We start from the raw sequence: 19,411 nt of genomic DNA on the forward strand, positions 1-19,411 counted from the left end.
CATAGCATAAAAAAGAAACAATTCAAAGATACGCTGAAGGCAACATTGAAATATATTTTTTAAAACTGACCATACCAATTAGGAACCCCGAAATCTAAACAGCATTAGGGAAGTCTATCAAACAAGTGGTTAAAGAATTCAAATCCAGAATCAAGGATAGACAAAGAAAGAAAGTGAGAAAGCTGTGGCGTAACTTAACAGTCTAACAAGCCCAAGATCAGCTAGCCTGCTCCCGCTGTTTCTGTATCTTCTGGGCACATATTGAGCTAGTTAGTCACCTGCATGTCCATCAACTGCTCCACATTAACCATTTACTTCTCTTTTATCCCCTAAATGATGAACCTGATATACTCCTATATTAATAAAACAGGGGAGTGCTTCACATGCTCCATTTTCTTGACACAGTGTTATAGAATGTAATGTTTTCAACTTATCATATAATGATCATTATGTGAGTAGTCCGCTGTGATACATCCTCATCTATGCTTTTAAAACTGCTCCACATCAACAAGGCTCATCATACAGGTATATTCAAAGATGCCATCTGTTAATTCTGAAAGATAAAGTGTCTGCTATTTTATCAGTTGTTGGGGTCATGGGTGAACACCTATTCTGGAGATCTAGCAGTTTGTGACCTCTGGGGATGGATCAGCACATGCATTTCAAACGAAATAAATTCAGAGTTCTGTTGGGTTGGGGAAAAGGCACAGCATAATGTTTCAAGCAAGCCAGACAACTGTGTGATATATACTATGCTGGGTTTCATTCCTTGCCTAAGTTAGCATACAACCAAATGTAAGAACTTCAAAGACTAGTGACACACTGAAGAAGCCCTCCAAGTGCATCTAACATTAACAGGTGGTCCACCGAAAATGCTGAATGACTATTTTTAAGTCATACAATACATCTCTTGTATCATTTCAACCGGAAGTATACTAGGATGCCTTCCACAAAGGAAAAAATAATTTAAGCCAAATGCTGAAATATTGCTGAAAAAGTATTTCAAAGAGAAGCTCAGTTTTGAGATGAGAAAAGGTTATACAAGAGTACAGTACAGTTAGATTTTTCAACTTTGAAGTTTGAATAAGCCAATGCCCAGTTAAAGCTTCAATTTAACATATAAAATACAGTTCAAGGTGTTACATTAATCAGGCAAACAAGAGATAGAAAGATAAGGAATGAATGACAAATAGTTTGTACTTGTAAAGCCGATAGTGACTAAGGTCTGTCTGGGGCTCTGTTTCCTGATATCTGCATTTCTGCCCTGACTTTTTTGTCCATTCCTGGTGCCAACCTATCAATACTTCTGTTTCTGCTTATTAGCCCTCATCCGGTCCATTATCACTGCCAGATAGCGCTCAAATAGCTCTACTGCATCACCTACAGATGGTGAAAGGGAAAGACTGAGTTGTGTGTCATCCATGTATTGATAACAACATGTTCAAAATCTCTAAATGCTTCTCCCAGCAGTGTCATATATATGTTGAAAAGCACTGGGGAAGAACAATCCACCATGGGGTAGATGTTGCCTCCCCAAGCTGTAGTCTCTGAGAACAACCCTTGAGGAAGGACTGCAACCTCCGAAGAATGACACCTCTAAGCCATCTCAAAAGGATACTGTGGTTGACAGTATCAAAGGCTACAGAAATATCCAGGAGGACCAGCAGGATCACACTCCCCCTATCAACTTCTCTCAACAGGTCCTCTTGCAGGGTGACCAATGCAGTTTGGGTTCCGTGGTGCAGCCTAAACCCTGAGTGAAACGGATCGGGACTCTCTGCTCTGCCACCAATCTTTCAATTCACTTGTCCAAGAATGGTACATTAGCAACAGACCTATAGCTATTAAGATCATCCAGTGCTAAATGAGGTTTCTTTAAAATGGGCCTTATAATGGTCTCCTTTAAGAGGTAAATGTTCCTCCCATAGAGACACACTGATAATATATGTAGCGCATTCCCTAGCTGATTTTAGGAGCCAGAATGTACGAAGATCTAGAGAGGAGATGGGGGCTTTGCAGTGTGCAAGTGCCTTGTCTACATCCTCAGGCCGTAAAAACTGGAATGAATCTATTTTAATCTAACTAGAAAGCGTTTAATCATCTGGCAACTCAATAAAAGCTTAAAATTAATTACCAAAAGACTAACATATTAGTATCCTCTAACAGATTTTAAAAACATTATTGGCAAATTGATGGACATTCTATAGATCAAGTTAAATCCTTCATATATCTAGGCCTAAAATTTTCTTCATCTGACTCCTGAAAAATTCATAACGAAAATACCAAAAACAATTGCCACTAACACAGTAACTCCCTTCTTAGGTTTTAATGGGGCAGAGGTGGCAGACAGATCCTTCCTGCCCTAAAAGTTTGTAAGGCTAAAGTCATCTCCCAAATTTGATATGGTGCCGAAACATGGAGTCCAGATCAGAAATCATATTTAGAAACATCCCAGAACAAATATCTAGGGACCATTCTAGGCCTCCCTAATGGAACAGAGACCTCAATCCCCTGGTTGGAAGCTGGCCTCCGGTCAGTGAAGGCCCTAGTACATATCCATGTGATTAAGTACTCACTGAAATTGAAAAAGGGAATTGGCTTGGTATTAGTGCTGACAGATTTCAGAGAAAAATGTCAAACTTTATCCACAGAACAGCCCTATCCTGGAATCAAAAATTTCTCCAAATTATTAACAAATACTGTCTTTTAGGGGATCTCTTGAATTTTGAGGAGGCAGAACGCTATTTGAAGACCCATACCCTAAAACAAGACCTGAGTGCTGACCGTATTTCCATCTGCTCATCAAAATCTGCCCCCTGGTACACAAACCTACCCATCCAAACACCGTATCCACAATATCTTAGCAACATAGCAACCTTCAAATGGAGAAATGCCCTAACAGCTTTAAGATATCAATCTATGGCCTCGGCAGTGGCTGAAGGACAACGCCATCAGATTCCTTGGGAATAGAGAACTTGCCTGTGTGGCACCATGGAAGTAGAAAATCTAATTTACTACTTAATTAATTGCCCCATATACAAAGACCTAGGAGCAAACTTGTTCAGAGAGACAGGCCTCATAACCAACAGATCAGGTGCTTATCTGATAATTTTTTTGCTGGGGGGTAGGGTTCCAATATATAACAGAAAAAGTAGCCTGCTTCACCTTTAGAGCATCAATTTTAAGAAGGAAACACTGTAGTGATAAGGACCTGATCAATTAACTGGATCTAACTTATTTTTAATATTAGTTTTGACTTGTATCTAGATAATTAATATTTCTGTTTTAATCTATTTGTAATGTGTGTTTGTAATGGCTAAGGCCACACAAATAAACTTGCATTTGATTTGATAGCCTTTGCAGGATATGTTAAACTAAAAAACTAGATGGTGCTTCACAGCAGCATAGCAGCAGAACTATAAGGGGGAATAAATACTGTGATCACTGTGTAAATTGCAACTGGAAACCAATCTCTTTGAATATGACTACAGCAGCTCATTTGCGCTTTCATCTACAAATATGTTCTTTGTGGATAACATTAGGAATACAGTATATGATCTAGTCCATCTCCTCTCTCACATACCCTTATTCCTTTTCTGACTTGTCCCACTCGTTCTACCCCACCTACTATCATCCGCTGTGAATCTCCAGAACTTCCTCAAATGTGATGAAAAGCCATTTAATGGCTAGAACGTTGGACTGGGACTAGGGATACTAGGGTTCAGAATCCCACCCATCCATAAAGCTCACTGGATGAGTCTGGGCAAATCATCATGTCTCAGCCTACTATATTTCACAAATCTCTAAATAAGGTACAGGAATTAAGACTATAAGAACTATGTATATGACTCTTACTTGACAATGAAGAATGGGATGAAATTTTAATGTAACCATTTTATACACATTCTGTGCACCTCTGCTGTCTTATATTCTATACCTGCTTATATACAGACGTACACAGGCTCCCACTGTTGGCTCAACCTACAAGGGTAAAGCCTAATGTACTATGATCATCCTGCAAATCCACTGGCCTCAGAGCATGGAGGACATATTTACTGTAGAACAGAGAACAGTTATTCACACTGTGGCTCGAAAAACCCAAAATGAGGCCCATTACTGCACTTAAACGAAGGGTGCCTTTCAAGCTCTCCTCCTCACTTAACCTACCAGTGAACATGGGAAGCCATTAGTTCAAGCTGGCACAATTAACTCTCATCTTTCCCTTCAAAGGCTCACGGAGTCCAGAGCTACTTATCATGCAAACTGGGCTGCAACCCTCATTCTCCCTGCAAGGCAAGGGGAGGGGAGAACTACTGAGTTAAGTAGATTACTGGGGAAGGAGTCACACTCAGCTGCCCTATGAGATTATCAGACCCTGGGAAAGGCATACTCCAAATCCCCTGCTCCTGACATTGAACATTCATCAACCGCATTTGGATAATCTGCAATCAAGAACTTTTACAGAAGTTTCCAATACCCCCACCAATGGAATGGCAAATAGAACGGAACATCAGCTTCAATATTGAAGTAAGAAAGTTTCTGTACTACTCAATGTAAAACTGCAATAAAAGGTTGTCCTATAATGTGCCTGCTGCTGTCTTTGTCTTATTCAAACACATAATTCACCACTGTAACATGGAATAAATTTATAGTATTCAAAAACAGAAGGAAACTCCTTTTGCACATAAGCAGTGATCATCTGGGGGCACCACAATGCGGGCAGTGGGCCTTCCTCAGGTGCCTTCTTTCATAAGAGCAATGTCCCTTGCCCCACAACCCCTCCCGCTAAACTGAACTCAGCTTTGAGTGGCACTGCTGCTGGAATTCATATTAACTGCTAACTGAAAGATTATATATGTGTGTTTGCATAAGATGAAGGTATCATTTTTATGAAATTTTGGTGTAAGGAAATCAATTAACACTTTTTCACCAAGCATTTGAATTCTACAACTCAACTAAATGTGTTTTATACAGTTCTTGGCTCAATCCCTTTGTTGTTAAATTCTTCCCATTGTAATTCTGGTTCAAGAGTTTGCTGTACAATACTGGCCAACAAATAGGATACAAATATAGCAGAGGGACAAATAAAATGCATTTTACTAGGCAATACTCATTAATTCAAAATGACAAAAATATAGTAAACAGCAAGAATGGCTACTTTACAACACATCTCTAGGCCTACCAAAAATTTCCCCAATTACGCCACATGATTTCCCCAATTCCTATCCCATTGTACCTCCTAGCACTTTTCACCACAAACAGAAGCTCAAACATTCTTCCCCTATTTTTGTAACCTCAGGAAAATTGCTGGACCTCAAGAGATGGGAAACCCTGACATCTGAGAGTTCAGCCTGGAGGCAGGCGTTGCATCATGGCCTCTCCCAATTTGAAGAGACCCTTGTCCAGCAGCCCAAGGCAAAGAGGCGGTCATGAAAGCAACAAAATCAGGGAGCTGGACAGGGGACAGATTGTATTTGTCTTCAGTGTAGAAGGGATTTTCATTCTCGAATTGGCCTTCTCAGCCACACTAGACGCTGTTCCAAGTCCTCCATACAGAGGACATTACCATAGTCTTTTGAGACTGAAGGATACCTAACTAATGAGATAGTTGTTGGCTACTTGCGTATTATTCATCAGAAACTACTTTATAGCAAAATAATTCAACAAAAATGAAAATCTTTATCCATAATAAAGATACTGGAATTGTGGCTTTCCCGTTCCACCCCACCAGCTCTCATTTTTTTATTTTGGGAAACTTTCCCATTCTGAGCAACCATCTCTTTTCAGAAGGAGGAGTTTTAAAGACCTATTTGTTCCCAATTATTTAGTTTGTAGCTCCACCTGTACTAAATTATTATTTAAGCAACATTATAGATTTGCATTCTGCATGTAAAACTGTTCAGATATCTAAAGAATCCCACCTGCTATTCCTACAGAGTACAGAGAGAGTACCCTGTGCATCAAAAAAGAATCCTAGGCTGCAACTGATATATAAAACTGATCAAGCATTGTTTCTGAATTCAATTCATGAACACATCTCATGCTGAAATACTAATATCAATTAATTAATAAACATATTCATCTAATACATTCATTTTCTACTACACCCGAGAATGGCAACTAGTTCTTAATATGTTGTCTGTGAGTTTATCACCCAGTGTGTAATTACTTCTTTTCTGTATATTCAAGTGTCAGCAAAGAGAAATAGAGGCAATCAAAACATGGAGATAAGAGATGTTTCCTTCCTAAAATTCTATTCTTACTACCACTGTAAGAGATACATGTGAGCTAGCCATGAAGGTCTTTACAAAGAACCTTATGAAAAAGCTGTGAAGATACAGTAAATGCAAGTTTGTACAGGCCAAAGCTTCCTAATATGAGGTTTACAGCAGGTTCGCACAGAAGACGTTACAATAATTGATTGCTTAAATTACTACATCATGAATGATTTTTCGGCCTGCTTCTGTTATGGTCCTTAAACTCCAAGAACAGCTGCAGCCAAGGAATCAGGTGCAAATGAAAAACAACACTTAGCTATCAATGCTATCTGGATGCCCATGGACCTTCCAACCTAGGTATCTGATCTTCTAAGAGTGAACCTGCATGTTCCTAACCTCTAGATGGAACGAGACACACCACTTGCAGTCTTGATTGATTTCTACTCAGTTCATTATGCGCAACCAATCAATTAAATCTCCTAGATGAAATGTGCATGCAAGTTCTCATAAGAGAGAAGCAGGGGTAACAGATATGTATTAAGATATCTATAGGCAAAAAGAAAGGAGAACTGAATCAGCCCAAACCCAAATTACCCCAAATCATTCAGAAGGAAATGAGCTGAATATCATGAAGCAGCACAACAGCTGAGATTACTAAACAAAGACCATCTAGCATAACTAGAAAAATGTTTAGGGCCCACGGCCCAAAGCCACAATAAAGAAATTACCGTATTTTTTGCTCCATAAGACGCACCTGACCTTAAGATGCACTTAATTTTTAGAGGAGGAACACAGGGAAAATATATTCTGAACCAAATAGTGTAATAAAATATTTAATAAACTATAACAGAATAACATTTGAACCATGTAAAGAGAACAGCAGTCAACAGTGGCATTAATATAGACCATTATCAGCCAGTGATAAGACCTATACCACTCTACCTATATTTTACATTTCCTTTCATCCACCTCCTCCCCATGCTTATAGAAATGTCTCAATGACAGATGAGATTGTTGTGCAACTCTGCCCAGCTACAGCACAAGCCTATATTAAATTAGAAATGGTTTGTCTGATTTGGCACTGCATTGAGAGGTCCCTTTTAGTTGTGTGGAGGATAAATAGTGGAATTAAACTATTTAACAGCTGGTTTTCCTTATTTACTTTAGGTTATGCAAAAGAACAGCAACACAAAGCTTAACCCGATCCCATTTACCAGCAGTAGCACATGCTCAGCATAAGACCAAATCTCCATTTTCTGGCATAATTGAATGTTTATAGCATGCAAGGCACAACAGGTTAGGCCACACAAAGCCATGAACAATGTTCTTGATGAGCCAAAAAAAAAAAAAAAATGAATACAAACTATAGTAGCTGAAATCAAGAAGCAGGTACTGTAATCCAGTTAGAAGTCACGAGACAGTTTCCTTGCTGCAACACCCTTTGGAAATACATTCTCTATTAGATGCCCAGAACTAGTTGAAAAGTTTGCAAGTTGAATCCAAATTTCCCATAAAAATACATTGAAAATTAACGCATTTTTATGGGGGGGGGGAGGTCAGAAACTTTAGAAAACTTAAAAGAAAGTCACTTACCAGGTACTGTAGACTGAGCCTTGCTCTTCACAGTGCCTTGGTAGACCCCAGAACAGCCAAAAAAGAGCCCCAAACAGCTAAAAGCCAGCAGGCACCTGACAGATGGCAGCCATTTTGTGCTCTTCTCCGCTCCTGCTCCTTCCCCCTCCCATCTCCTCACCTAACAGCTGATCGGCACTGGTCTGAAAGGCTTTGCAGGCAGCTTTTAAAGCAAGTACCCCTATGCACGTTTCTACACAAGCAGGTTTCAGCTCAAACGGAGCACCTTTTCACCCAAGCACAGTTTAACCCAAAACAAGCAGCTTTTAAAGCAAGTACCCCTATGCACGTTCCTACACAAGCAGGTTTCAGCTCAAACGGAGCACCTTTTCACCCAAGCACAGTTTAACCCAAAACAAGCAGCTTTTAAACTACATTTTACATTTTAAAACGACAATACCAGGCAATACCAGCAATCTAACTGCTTGGACTAGCAAGGAAGCAGACAGCAGCCTCTTCACTAACTGAAAGTTTGAATTTCCCCACTTTCCCTGCCTTCCCCGCATATTAGGTATGCTAATATCTGTGCACTGGAGGATTGTGGGAAGAACATTTCAGACCCTGATGGGGGTCCTGTGGGGCACCCCAAAACACTGAGTAGGTCTCTTGGCCTCTTTCAGGACTGGGGTTGTGCAGCCCTGCTCTGATCAGGAGGTGCAGCCGGGGGGGGGTCACCATGTCTTTGGGGGATAGGGCACAGAAAGGGGAAGAATTTTCAGGGGCCATTCCAACTCATACCTGGCAGGGGAGATACCATTATTGTAAAAGTGATTTTCCCAGGGTAAGGTTCATCTATTGCACTCTGGATGTGCTGACCCCTGTGATTTCCCCAAATGTGGGAAAATCAACTGCCTAAGTGGGGGACTGCGTGGTTTCCCTTGGTCTTTCTAGAATTACTCTTTCCCCTTTGGTCCTTGGCTGTTTTCATTGCCTGCTGCCATAGGCCTGTTAGCCTTGCTGGTTTTCCAGGTGGGCTGCAAGAAGCAGATCCTGGAAAGCCAGCAGTGCAGAATGGTGAGGTCCAAACAGCAAGTAGTCTTTGGTGCCAGTTCAGAGGCCTCCCAGCATGGCAGTGGGAGGCTTCTGGGTGGTGGTGGCTGAATCCTTTCTTACTGTATTCGCTCCATAAGACGCACATACTTCCCCCCCCTTTTTTGGGGGGGGAAGTGCATCTTATCGAGCAAAAAATATGGTAATATCACCCAAAAATGTGTAGACAGGTTGCAATTACCTCTATCACAGTACCTATAAATAGTAAGTGATCAGAATGCACCCATTTGTTGTGAGTCATTTTTCCTCCACCTCATTTTATCATGCTAATCCTAATCAAAACACCAGGCTCTTAAAATCCCTAGCAAGCTGATATCTTTGTGTATTTGTTTGGAACACATCTCTTCAACACAATTTCTTCTACCAAGGGAAAGCAAAATACTTACACTTTAAAATTTCTTTTATTACTTCTCTAAAACAATGAAGAAGGGTACAGATATTTGTTTTCCCATACACCCAGACTATATGCAAATTCCAGCGCTTAATGAACTCACTCAAAAGCTTTTGATAGCACACACCCTCTCAACAACACAGTTCCTCGACTGAAAAACCAAAACAATGGCAACTAATTTCATTATGATTATGTACTGAAAATATTATATAAAAATGAGGGGGGAAAGGCTAAAATCGACTGATTCCTCTACAAAGCAGTACCTGCAATACTTCTGTCTGGTATGAAGACATTCAAGTTATTCCTTCATTCACAGAAACAGACATAGAGCACTGACTCCATGAGGAGAAGTGTTTGCCCTTTGTGGTTTACCCTCTGACCCTTCATTAAGGCTAAATAATCAGCCTGTGGAAAGTGTTACAAAACCTCTTCTACCTCCCACTGTTTTTTTGTTTATAGATATACACACATGAACATAAAGGTTGGTTATTCCTAAGAAAGACTCCCTCAGACTACGCTCGCTTTCTCTTGGGGATGTGGACTCACTTCTCTGCACAAGAGGATGACCTCCACCAGCACAGAGCCTGCACTTGCTACTGTCTTCAGTTTGGCAACCCAATACAAAGGCAGCAGGCCCGTATATACAATTTCAGGGCCGAGGCCCCTATTCACAAAACAGGCTCCCCAAGAGACAAAGCCAGCAAGATTCTTAATTAAGTCTAAATGAAAGAAAGCCTAACTGCATCCTGCTCACATCATCAGAGTACCTTCATTCTGGACTTCAAACGCCATAACACTGCCCATCAAGTAGGCCACGGCATTCACAGCCAACAACAAACAATTTTTTCTCTTTTAAAAATATAGAAAGCTTGGTCTTCAGCAGTGCCTCTTCAGGCTGCTCTCATTTGTTGCCGATTTTAGACATGTCTCTGGTTTATAAAACAGGAAACAAAGGGACATCTTGTGTGTTAGAAGCTCTCCAGAGGGTCTGCATTTCATTCCTCCCTCTCCAGGCAGTACGTGGAGAGCTCTTTAGCCCATTTTGTCTCATTAACATTTCCACAAGTGATTGGAGAATATATTAAAAAATATCTAAGTATTAAGTACAATTCCTTCTAGGAGAGCAGAATATAGAGACTGGTACAAGAAACCTCCTCAAATTCCTTTCCCTGACTCATTTTTTATTCAACAACTGCGTCTTCATTAAAGAAAAAAAAACTTTTCTTTCAATTGAACTGTCTTTCTACAGATCCTGTGAAAATCTTGGTAAGTCCATTCCACTGAATCCCCCCACCCCCCAAAAACTGCAAACAATTTCTGTTTTCCAAGCTTTGCTGTGATAATGTCCCTTGAAAACAGAAACCAAATTATTCCCTGGCAGTAAGTCACTAGCAGTATGAATTGCTGTAATTTTGCCCCTTTTAGCAGCTGTTCAGGGTGGGCTGAGAGGTGGCCCTGGTAATGAAACAAGGATGAATACTAAAGAAGCACTGAGGCATGGCATCCTGCAGAGCAGCAGTGTTTAATTTTTCTTAAAGTACTTTCTTGCTCCAGGAAGCAAATCAATGAGATTTACGTGTTAGAAAAGGAGCTTTCTGTTGTATACTTGTATTCAGAATGCCAACCAGAATACGAATTTCTATGCACCTGACTAGCTTGTAAAAACGTTCACCTTATGTTTTAAAAATGCTAACACAGCCCTCCCCCTTCCTCTGTAATTCCTTGCTTTCTCATCAGAAATGCCCAGCAACATCCACCAGACAAAGACACTGCAAACAAAGTATACGGAGAAGAAAGGAGAGAGGGAAAAAATTAGAGAAAACAAAACAAAAAGACACGCAGAGGAATTCCTTTTTCAGGGATCTGTGGAATACATTAATATCTTAAACTGTTGGCACAGAGTCCAACGTTCAGACGGGTAACAATACAGGCAATGACTCCGAGTCTGGGATCTTCAAATAAACCTCCCCTGCTGTCATGGCCACAGGGAAAAAGACCGAGGGCAATATTAGCTGACCTTCATTTCGTTGTTTCACCAGACCTAACTGCTGGACCTTTGTTTGCCTGTTACTAGGAGTTGCTCTTTCAAAAATGTCAGCATTTCCTCGAGGACACAGGAGCCGGTTTATTAGGTAAATAAACCCATCCTGAGCAGACTGTCCTGCTTTATGATGAGAAGCCATGAAGAGCAAAGACAAGAAGCAAATTTCACACCTCAAAAAGAAGAAAGAAAAAGGGAAAGACAGCAGTTTAAAGTGCATTTTAACAAGAATATATGAATACAATTTGTGTTGTACTAGGCCGTTGAGGAGTAAAATCAAGCGCAATGAGAAACGCAAAGGGGAAACTATTAATAATTAGTGAACATTCATGTACACAATCATATTTTTGAGTGGCTTATTTTCAGGAAATTCATGGGCAGTAGACCCTGGCAGATTATAGTAGTCATCTGGACCAATTCAAGTGGATTTGCCAATATTTTGTACAGGTATGTAACAAAGTTAGAGACCCTGTAAAGATGTGCTCTTTATTTCTAAACATCACCGTCATGGAAATATATTAGCAAACACCAAAGATTCACAATGTGACTTATATTTGAAATTTTGGATTGAAAATACTAAATTTGTCTACTGGAAGCTGCTGGCATTTATTTCATCATTCTTTATGGGCAAAAAATCAACAAAACACCTTCAGCAGTGGCAACAAACTACTAAGTATGTCCATATAATAGGACAGTTCCAAATGTTTTCCACAAAGCTATCTACTAATGGTGTTTTTTTTTTAAAATTAAGTATCAGATCATAGCTCAGCTGGCAGAAATAGAGTGGCAAGGAGAAGTGTCAGGTCTCCCGTCCACTACCCAGACAACACTGGCCCCTGTTCAGAATACAATCACCAACCACTTGCTCAATACCACCCCACAACACAGCTCAAGGCCAGAAGTTCTAAAAAGTCAGCACAGGTATGCTCAGTGTTAGGAATGAGATACTATAGATTCTTGGAAGTTTACTATGGAAGTATCTACAGTCGTGTCCCGCTTTACGATTGCCTCGCATTATGACGAAACCACACTACGATGACGTTTTTGCGATTGCAAAACAATGGTCTGAATAGGCTTTTTTCGCTTTGCGATGATCGGTTCCCTGCTTCGGGAACTGATTCTTTGCAAAACGACGATTTTAAAACAGCTGATCGGTGGTTTCAAAATGGCCACCAGGTAAATAAAACGGCTCCCCGCTGTTTTCTGAGACGGATTCTTCGCAAGACAGCCACTGAAAATGGCCGCCCTATGGAGGATCTTCACTGGACAGTGAGTTTTTAGCCCACTGGAACGCATTAAATGGGTTTTCATGCATTTCAATGGTTTTTTATTTTTGCATTACGATGTTTTTGTTCTACAGAGATTTCGCTGGAACAAATTAACGTCGTAATGCGAGGCACCACTGTATACACCTTAAGACTGCTATTATGGTGGGATGTTTCCAGTGAATATGCATCTTGTTTCCACCATTTTCCAGTTTTGTCCACAATCTTCTGTACTGTCCAGTTTCTATTCCTGAAACAGCTATCCTTCTGGTAAAGCAAATTATTAACCCTATTTTTTCCCTTGAGAAGAACATGTGTATAGTCAGGCAGAAAGGGTAGTACATAATCCCCAACCAATTTTCATTAAGTAAAGTTATGCTATGATCCCAATAAAACTTCAGCACAATGGCTAACTCTTTCTGTTTGGACTTTTAAAAGGCAAAGTTTGAAAAAAAAATAACCTAAGCCCCCCACTAACCTATAGGTCATGCTGGAAAGAAAGAGCAGGCATCAAATTCTGATTATTGGATTTCAGCACTGTTTCCAGAAATATCAAACAGTGATTTAACTCCTTGACATGTAGCCTTGGAAACTAAACTATAAGCAGCTGCCCCAGATTCTTCACACAATGCCAGGTTTTTCTTCTTTGTATTCAAATATAAGTAATTACTTGGCCTTTGAAATGATAGATGGTTAAGGGGGCGTTGTGGGGTCTCACTGCAGCCTTCCAATGGCAGAGCCAGATGGTAGCAACAGCTGTGCCAAATCCCCCACGAGGTGAGAGCAGGCACTGGTGAGGCTCTATTTGAACAGCTGCATATGCAAATGTAATTAACTAGGTGTTGCTGGCTTTTTCTGCTCCTAGGCACAGTAGGCTCCCTGCTTAATCATTTCCTTAAAGAAAAAGGAAGAGAGGCAAATCACTCCACATTTTAAAACTAGATATGTTAAAACTATAAATAATGAATAAAATTAACGGTATTATTTGGATGTCAGTATTTATGACTGGCAGATACAAAATCCCAACTAAAGCATCCCAACTCTAGATGGAGTACTCTGAATTTAAGATTTCAGCTCTTGAAAGCAAGATAAAATTAACTGAGCTTGTTGCTTTTCGTTTTGTTTTGAGAAGTCCCTGGGAGTTGAGAGGATGTATTGTCAAGATTATTTTTTTCTGAAGATCTTCATCACAGACTCTTGCTAAATAATGAAGTGATTGTTGTATGATTAAAGCCTAAGGTTTAATTATAACTATGCTATAGGCTGTTTGGGTGACTTTGGCAAGTCAACTTAACTTTTTCTTTATTCTACTAGTAGGAGAGAGTGGAATAGGATAGAGAGAATTGATGGCAGTCAGATGGAGATAAGCTTATTAATATTGACAGCAGTGTGGAAGAAGACATGCCATTGTCCTGTAAGTATCTGCTGCTTACGATCCTGCAGTCAGTGAATTATAATGCACTGAGCAAAATTATCTGAACCGTAAAAGTTATTAACACACCACAGGAGTTATAATCTTCCAAATGCATCTGACAGACATAGAGAGGTGTGTGTGATATATTAGTGCTGGAGTCCTGCATTTGAAGTAAACAGCAGCTCAGTCATTACAGTGCTTCAGTTCAAGGTACACCTACACGACTGCATTAAATCATGAGCTGGTTCAGGTTTTTAGAAATCGGTTTAACATCACATGGTTTTTGTGTCAGTGTGGGCATTCTCATGAAGCAACTTTTAGTCCATTGTAAGCTGTGTGTTATATGGGTACTTTGGTGCTCCAGGTCCCGGTTTTTCCACTGTACTGGGAAATAAATTCTTCACCTTAACCATACCTTGTGCCCTTCTTGTGGCAGAGAACCCAGAATCAGCAGCTTTTATTTAGCAAAGCAACCCACAACACAGGCTACAACCATTTCCTCTGTCTTTTAAGAATCATTATGTCTAATCTAAATCACGTTTTGTAATATCACACACACACGTTTTCAAGTGGCATAACACTAGATTGACGGAAAGCTAAAACAGAAACAGATGAGGGGGAATCCCATTGTACTTGGCACCCAAAACTTCATAAACCCCACATATCCCCATAGATACTATTTAATTCAGCACAGGTGATCACACATACCAGAATGAGCTTTTTAAAAAGAAATCGCGATCAGAATTGATATAAAATAAACAACAGGGGTGTTTAAAAAATAAATAAAAACACTTTCTCACCAAAAAAAAATCATGCTTGGCTGTTCATCATTTAGCTGAAGATTTCTAATTTGCTTTCAACCATGCAAAAACAGAAGTTTTACGATGTGTAGCTGAGCCATAAGTCACACAACAAACCAGTGTTACAACCTTTTGGGCAATTTCTCCCTAGGCCTCATGGCCAAAGCAGACAATACTAATTACATTAAAGCCACTAATGGACACTGTCAGGACTGGGGCCATGCCAGAACCATGTAATCTTAGTGCATGCAGGATTGGCCCAATCTCTCTGGGGAGAACTGCTCCAGAGATTGTAGGACTGGGTCCTTTCCCTGCTGCTGTTGCCCAGCTCCTCAGGAGGGCCACCTGGGGAAGCTGAAGACTGGGCTATATGAGAACAGGCTTTCCTTACAGACCTTTGCCTCAGCAAGGAAGGTCTCTGGTTCTGCTGTTATTGCTGCCTTTCCTTTCCTTGTGTCCCTGGATCCTGTTGCCTTGACACTATTCCTCCTGGCTTTGACTCCTGGACCGTCTGACCATGATTTGCATCATCCTTCTACTTGGCCGCTGTTTGGACTCAAAACCTTAGCTGGTTGGTCTCTGCTTGGGCTGTGGGGTTGTTTCTAGAAACAGTGTGGGGATGGCACTGAGGTGAGGGAGCTGTTCCACTTCATGTTTGTGGGCACCTGGTCCCATAAATCAGCTGGGGGATATTCTGCTGAATTATGGGTTGGAGTCCCCAGATGCCAAAAATTCCATCCATGCAGTTAGGGTCACTTCCAATTTGGCCCTCATTTCTATTCAACGCACCCTCTAATGATCAGCCCTGCTGGGTGGGGCTCTCCCTTTCATGTGCGTGACTTCGCCCCTGTGTGCGCACACAACTCCCTCCCACATGTGGGCTTCTGTCATGACTGGAACCGAAGGGGTTGAAAATGAAATGTGTGGAGGGAGGCACAGTTGTGTGCAGGCATGCGCCTTGGAAGGAAGCTTGCTTCTAATTGTGCAAAACACCCTTCCTCTGTCCCACTTCCTACAAGAAAACTACTGTGCCTAGGCACCCTTCTCTAAACTGGGTCTCACAGTTTAGAAGTAAAGGATCAGCAAGGCGTGAAATGCCAAAAGACCTCTTCAAGGATAACTTGATGGGAAAAAAATTTGTATCCATCACAAGCAGAATGGTAGCAATACCATGGAAAGTGACTGAGAATACTCCAGACAGCTAGACGGAGAATATGAAAAGAGGTAAAAAGGAAAAAATAAAAATGGAAAAATTCAACCACCAGGAAAAAGTTGTTTGGAGAAAATCATCTTTTGGTTCATACCCAAGGCAATTGTCCATGCAGTATTTGGAAGGAACACTGGCATAACCTTCTGGCAAACAGGCCACAGGAAAGATTTACTTCATACCACAAGGAACTAAGGTCTCAACTATGCTAAAAATAAAATGTACATGCATAGCCTACATTAGATGAATAAACCCAATGTTTTGTAGTCCTGTATTTATCAAGTCAATTTTTTTTTCAGAAAGCTATGGAAGGTGGAAAGTACATTGGAAAGATGAATAAGACAGCACATATTCTGTAGAAAACAATTTTAGAGAAAAGGGAAAAATCCTTTAGAATGTCATTTGGATTAAATAACACTTGTTAAAAAAACAGACAACTTTTGTAGAGTACCTTAAAATTGATCATTCCTGACAGATTAAATACAGTGAAGCACATTTTTATTAAAGCAGACAAAAATTAAAGCCATGATTTTTGTTTGCCTCAAAAAAACTGTCAAAACTAAAAACGAAGAGACATCTTGCCAATTTCTCCAATGGGGATTTCCTAAGGATAATGAACTGCAATGCCATCTTGTGGAATCAGAGAAAATCATATTTTCTGAAACAACCACATCTTATCTCTTCACTGCATACAGAGTATGTTCTATCACCTCTACTGGGTATTAATTTTCACAAACTGTCAGCCACTTTAGATTCTTTGGGCTCAATCCTAACTAGCCATGAGGGCTGGCTGGCACTAAGCCAGCTGAGGCCTTGCTGAATCCAAATCCCTTCCAGCCAAAGGAGGTTGGAAATTAGTCAGTACTACCTTAGCTGCGGCTTAACTTTGTGCTGGCACAGTGGCTATAAGTCTGGTCTGAGAAGGGTTTGGATCTGGAGTTACTCAGCTACTGTCCTTCTCTGTCCTCCTTTTTTGGTCCTACTACCAGCTGATCCCAGCCATTCAGCAGCTATGCTGGCAGATCCAGTCGCGCCAACCGACCTGAGATCAGCAAGCACAAGGGCAACAGTGTCAGCAAAAGGCTGTTGTGCCATCACAAGCAGCTTCTGCCATTCTCAATTCTCCACAACCAGTGTATCTTTCAAGTTTGGACTGCACTACCCTATCATGGGAAACACAAAATAAATATGTAAAAAAAAAACACCCTGAAATATAATTTCTCTAGATATAAACTAGTCAGTCTAACATAACTTCACTGCTGTTTTTAATTTTTTTTAAAAAAAAAACATGTTCATTTACTTCTGCAGTAAAAATGGGCTGAAGATTTTGCAGTAAACATATGGTAAACTGCCCGGTGAATAAAAAAGGAAATTAATGAACATTAAGAACTCTTAATCTTCAGATCAACTGTTTTGCACTCCAAATCTCATAAAATTTAACACAATTTACATGTACAGTCCATCTTGGAACACAACAGAGCTGTAGATAAATAATTCCCCAAATGTTCTTGGACTACAACTGCAAGAAATCCTGGCCAGCACAACTAGTGGTGAAGGCTTCTGGGACTTTGAGTCCTGGAATATCTGGGGACTCAACGCTGGGAACTACTGCTGTGGATGTACATTCAAATGCTATTCCACCATCCAGATGACTGGTCCATGCTGCTTTGCACTTAAGCAGTGTACTACATGGAAGTGCTGAGGTATCTGAAGTGGTCTTGATGTGAGTGAACGCTACCTCAGCTGAATAACAGGGTGGGGTGATAAACCTAATGGAACTGCTATTGAAATAACACTCTTTCTCTCCTCATCCTTTCTCTCAGAAGCAGTAGTTGCTTCAAAATGTTCTTAATCCAAAAGTGACCCTGTGAAACTATTATCAAGAGACAATGAAAGGTTATATGACAATCTTTGTGATTAGTGATATCTGACTCTTCAGTCATGTATTACAAGTAGTTTAGACTTTTCAGTTTCAAGTCATATATATTGGAATTTACAACATCTTAGCCAGTCTAAAACAAAAAAGAATTTTAAGTCAAACCATAGCTTACCACAAGACGTTGACTTTTTCTCCACCATCATCACACGCCTGGTTTGGTTCCGCAGTTTGTCGTCAGTGTTTTCAACCAAATTGGCTAAATCATCAATGATTTCTAAAAGGAAGAATATTACAGGATATCAGTATTTTAATCTTTCCATCGCTGACTACAAACAAATAAGATTATAACATTTTAAGGCATATTTTTCAGTGGAGGTTACAGAGATGGGGGCTGTTTCAGCTCTGGACGTTACCACGTGGAAGCCACCACAAAGCATCATGTAGCCATAGCCTACACAGGTGCTATACAGTACCTACATAGTACAATAGGCCAATACAGATGCTGTAGCCGGGACACAAATGATTCAGGGAAAGATGGAAGTCTTGTATTGTTTATGTAGGGTGCCTACATGGATGCATTCTCCCCAAAAGGCTGTATTGGCAACGAAGCACAATGATTCACTAAAGGTGAATCTCCAAGTGAGCTAAGCTTAAAAACTGGCTTTTTAAATTCAGTCCTAAAAGTACATTCATTGTACCATATTATATCATAGATTTCATCCAGGGTTTCAAACAAAGAATATTAGTACCTTTGTATATTCTGGTAACATAATTTCTAAAGAGAGTCGGTGGGAAGAATCAAAGACTAATATTCAAAATGTAATTCTATTCAAATAGCTTCCCTATAAAACATGTTCCTTACCTCTGTACTTTGTATACCTCCCTGCAATATATCTCTTTTCATTGAGAACTAGAAGAGTAAGATAGCTACCAAGTGTTAATTCCATTGATCATGTATAATAAAATATTAAAGTTAATAAAAGTACAGTAAATTATTCATATTAACCTTAAGAGAAACTATTTAATCAACACAAATAAATTTAAATACATAGAGAATTGAGTTATGTGACTCAGTATAACATTGATAATGTCGAAAGTGGTTTCTTAACTTCGGGCAATTCATTTTCGTAAGGTTTCAATATGGTTAAAATGATCCACAGCTTCTCTGTTTCTTGAAGCAGTTCTGCAGCAATTTTCCAGCAAGTTTAATAGCCTTTCCCCCTTTGGTTAGTGTTTGTATAATTTATTTAGTTATGAAAAAGAGCTTACCACTTTTATTTTTGTCAAAAATGCCTGCTCTTTACCTTAATAATGTTAACTGAAAAAGGAAATTTGTGATAATCAGTTTTTACTTGCAAAATAACTTCCATGTTAATAAGTCTGTTTGTTATTTCCTTAACAGTCTCATTGGTTAGGGATTATATGACATCAGAGAAGCAGAGAATTGCAATTCACTTACATGTAAACAATCTCTAACTATTATAATTGTTAAAGGAAGTAAAGAACTGTCCACT

The 19,411-nt window shown here is 39.9% G+C and overlaps 1 protein-coding gene and 1 pseudogene across 13 annotated transcripts in view; one reads left to right on the top strand and one right to left on the bottom strand.

Annotated features, from left to right (window-relative positions):
* The window catches only part of STX8 (syntaxin 8), a 194,372-nt gene that overhangs the window by 83,235 nt on the left and 91,726 nt on the right, over positions 1-19,411 (bottom strand). For all 13 annotated transcript variants that reach the window (XR_013541979.1, XR_013541978.1, XR_013541977.1 and 10 more), the window contains exon 7: positions 18,070-18,171. Coding sequence is in view for 10 of the 13 variants with exons in the window: in XM_020803021.3 (XP_020658680.3) it covers positions 18,070-18,171 (102 nt within the window). In the remaining 3 variants the exon portion in view is untranslated. The remainder of the gene's footprint in view (positions 1-18,069; positions 18,172-19,411) is intronic.
* Positions 8,581-8,731, top strand: LOC140705147 (U1 spliceosomal RNA; annotated as a pseudogene).

This window comes from Pogona vitticeps, chromosome 2 (genome assembly GCF_051106095.1).
Source record: "Pogona vitticeps strain Pit_001003342236 chromosome 2, PviZW2.1, whole genome shotgun sequence".
In the NCBI taxonomy this organism is placed as follows: domain Eukaryota; kingdom Metazoa; phylum Chordata; class Lepidosauria; order Squamata; family Agamidae; genus Pogona; species Pogona vitticeps.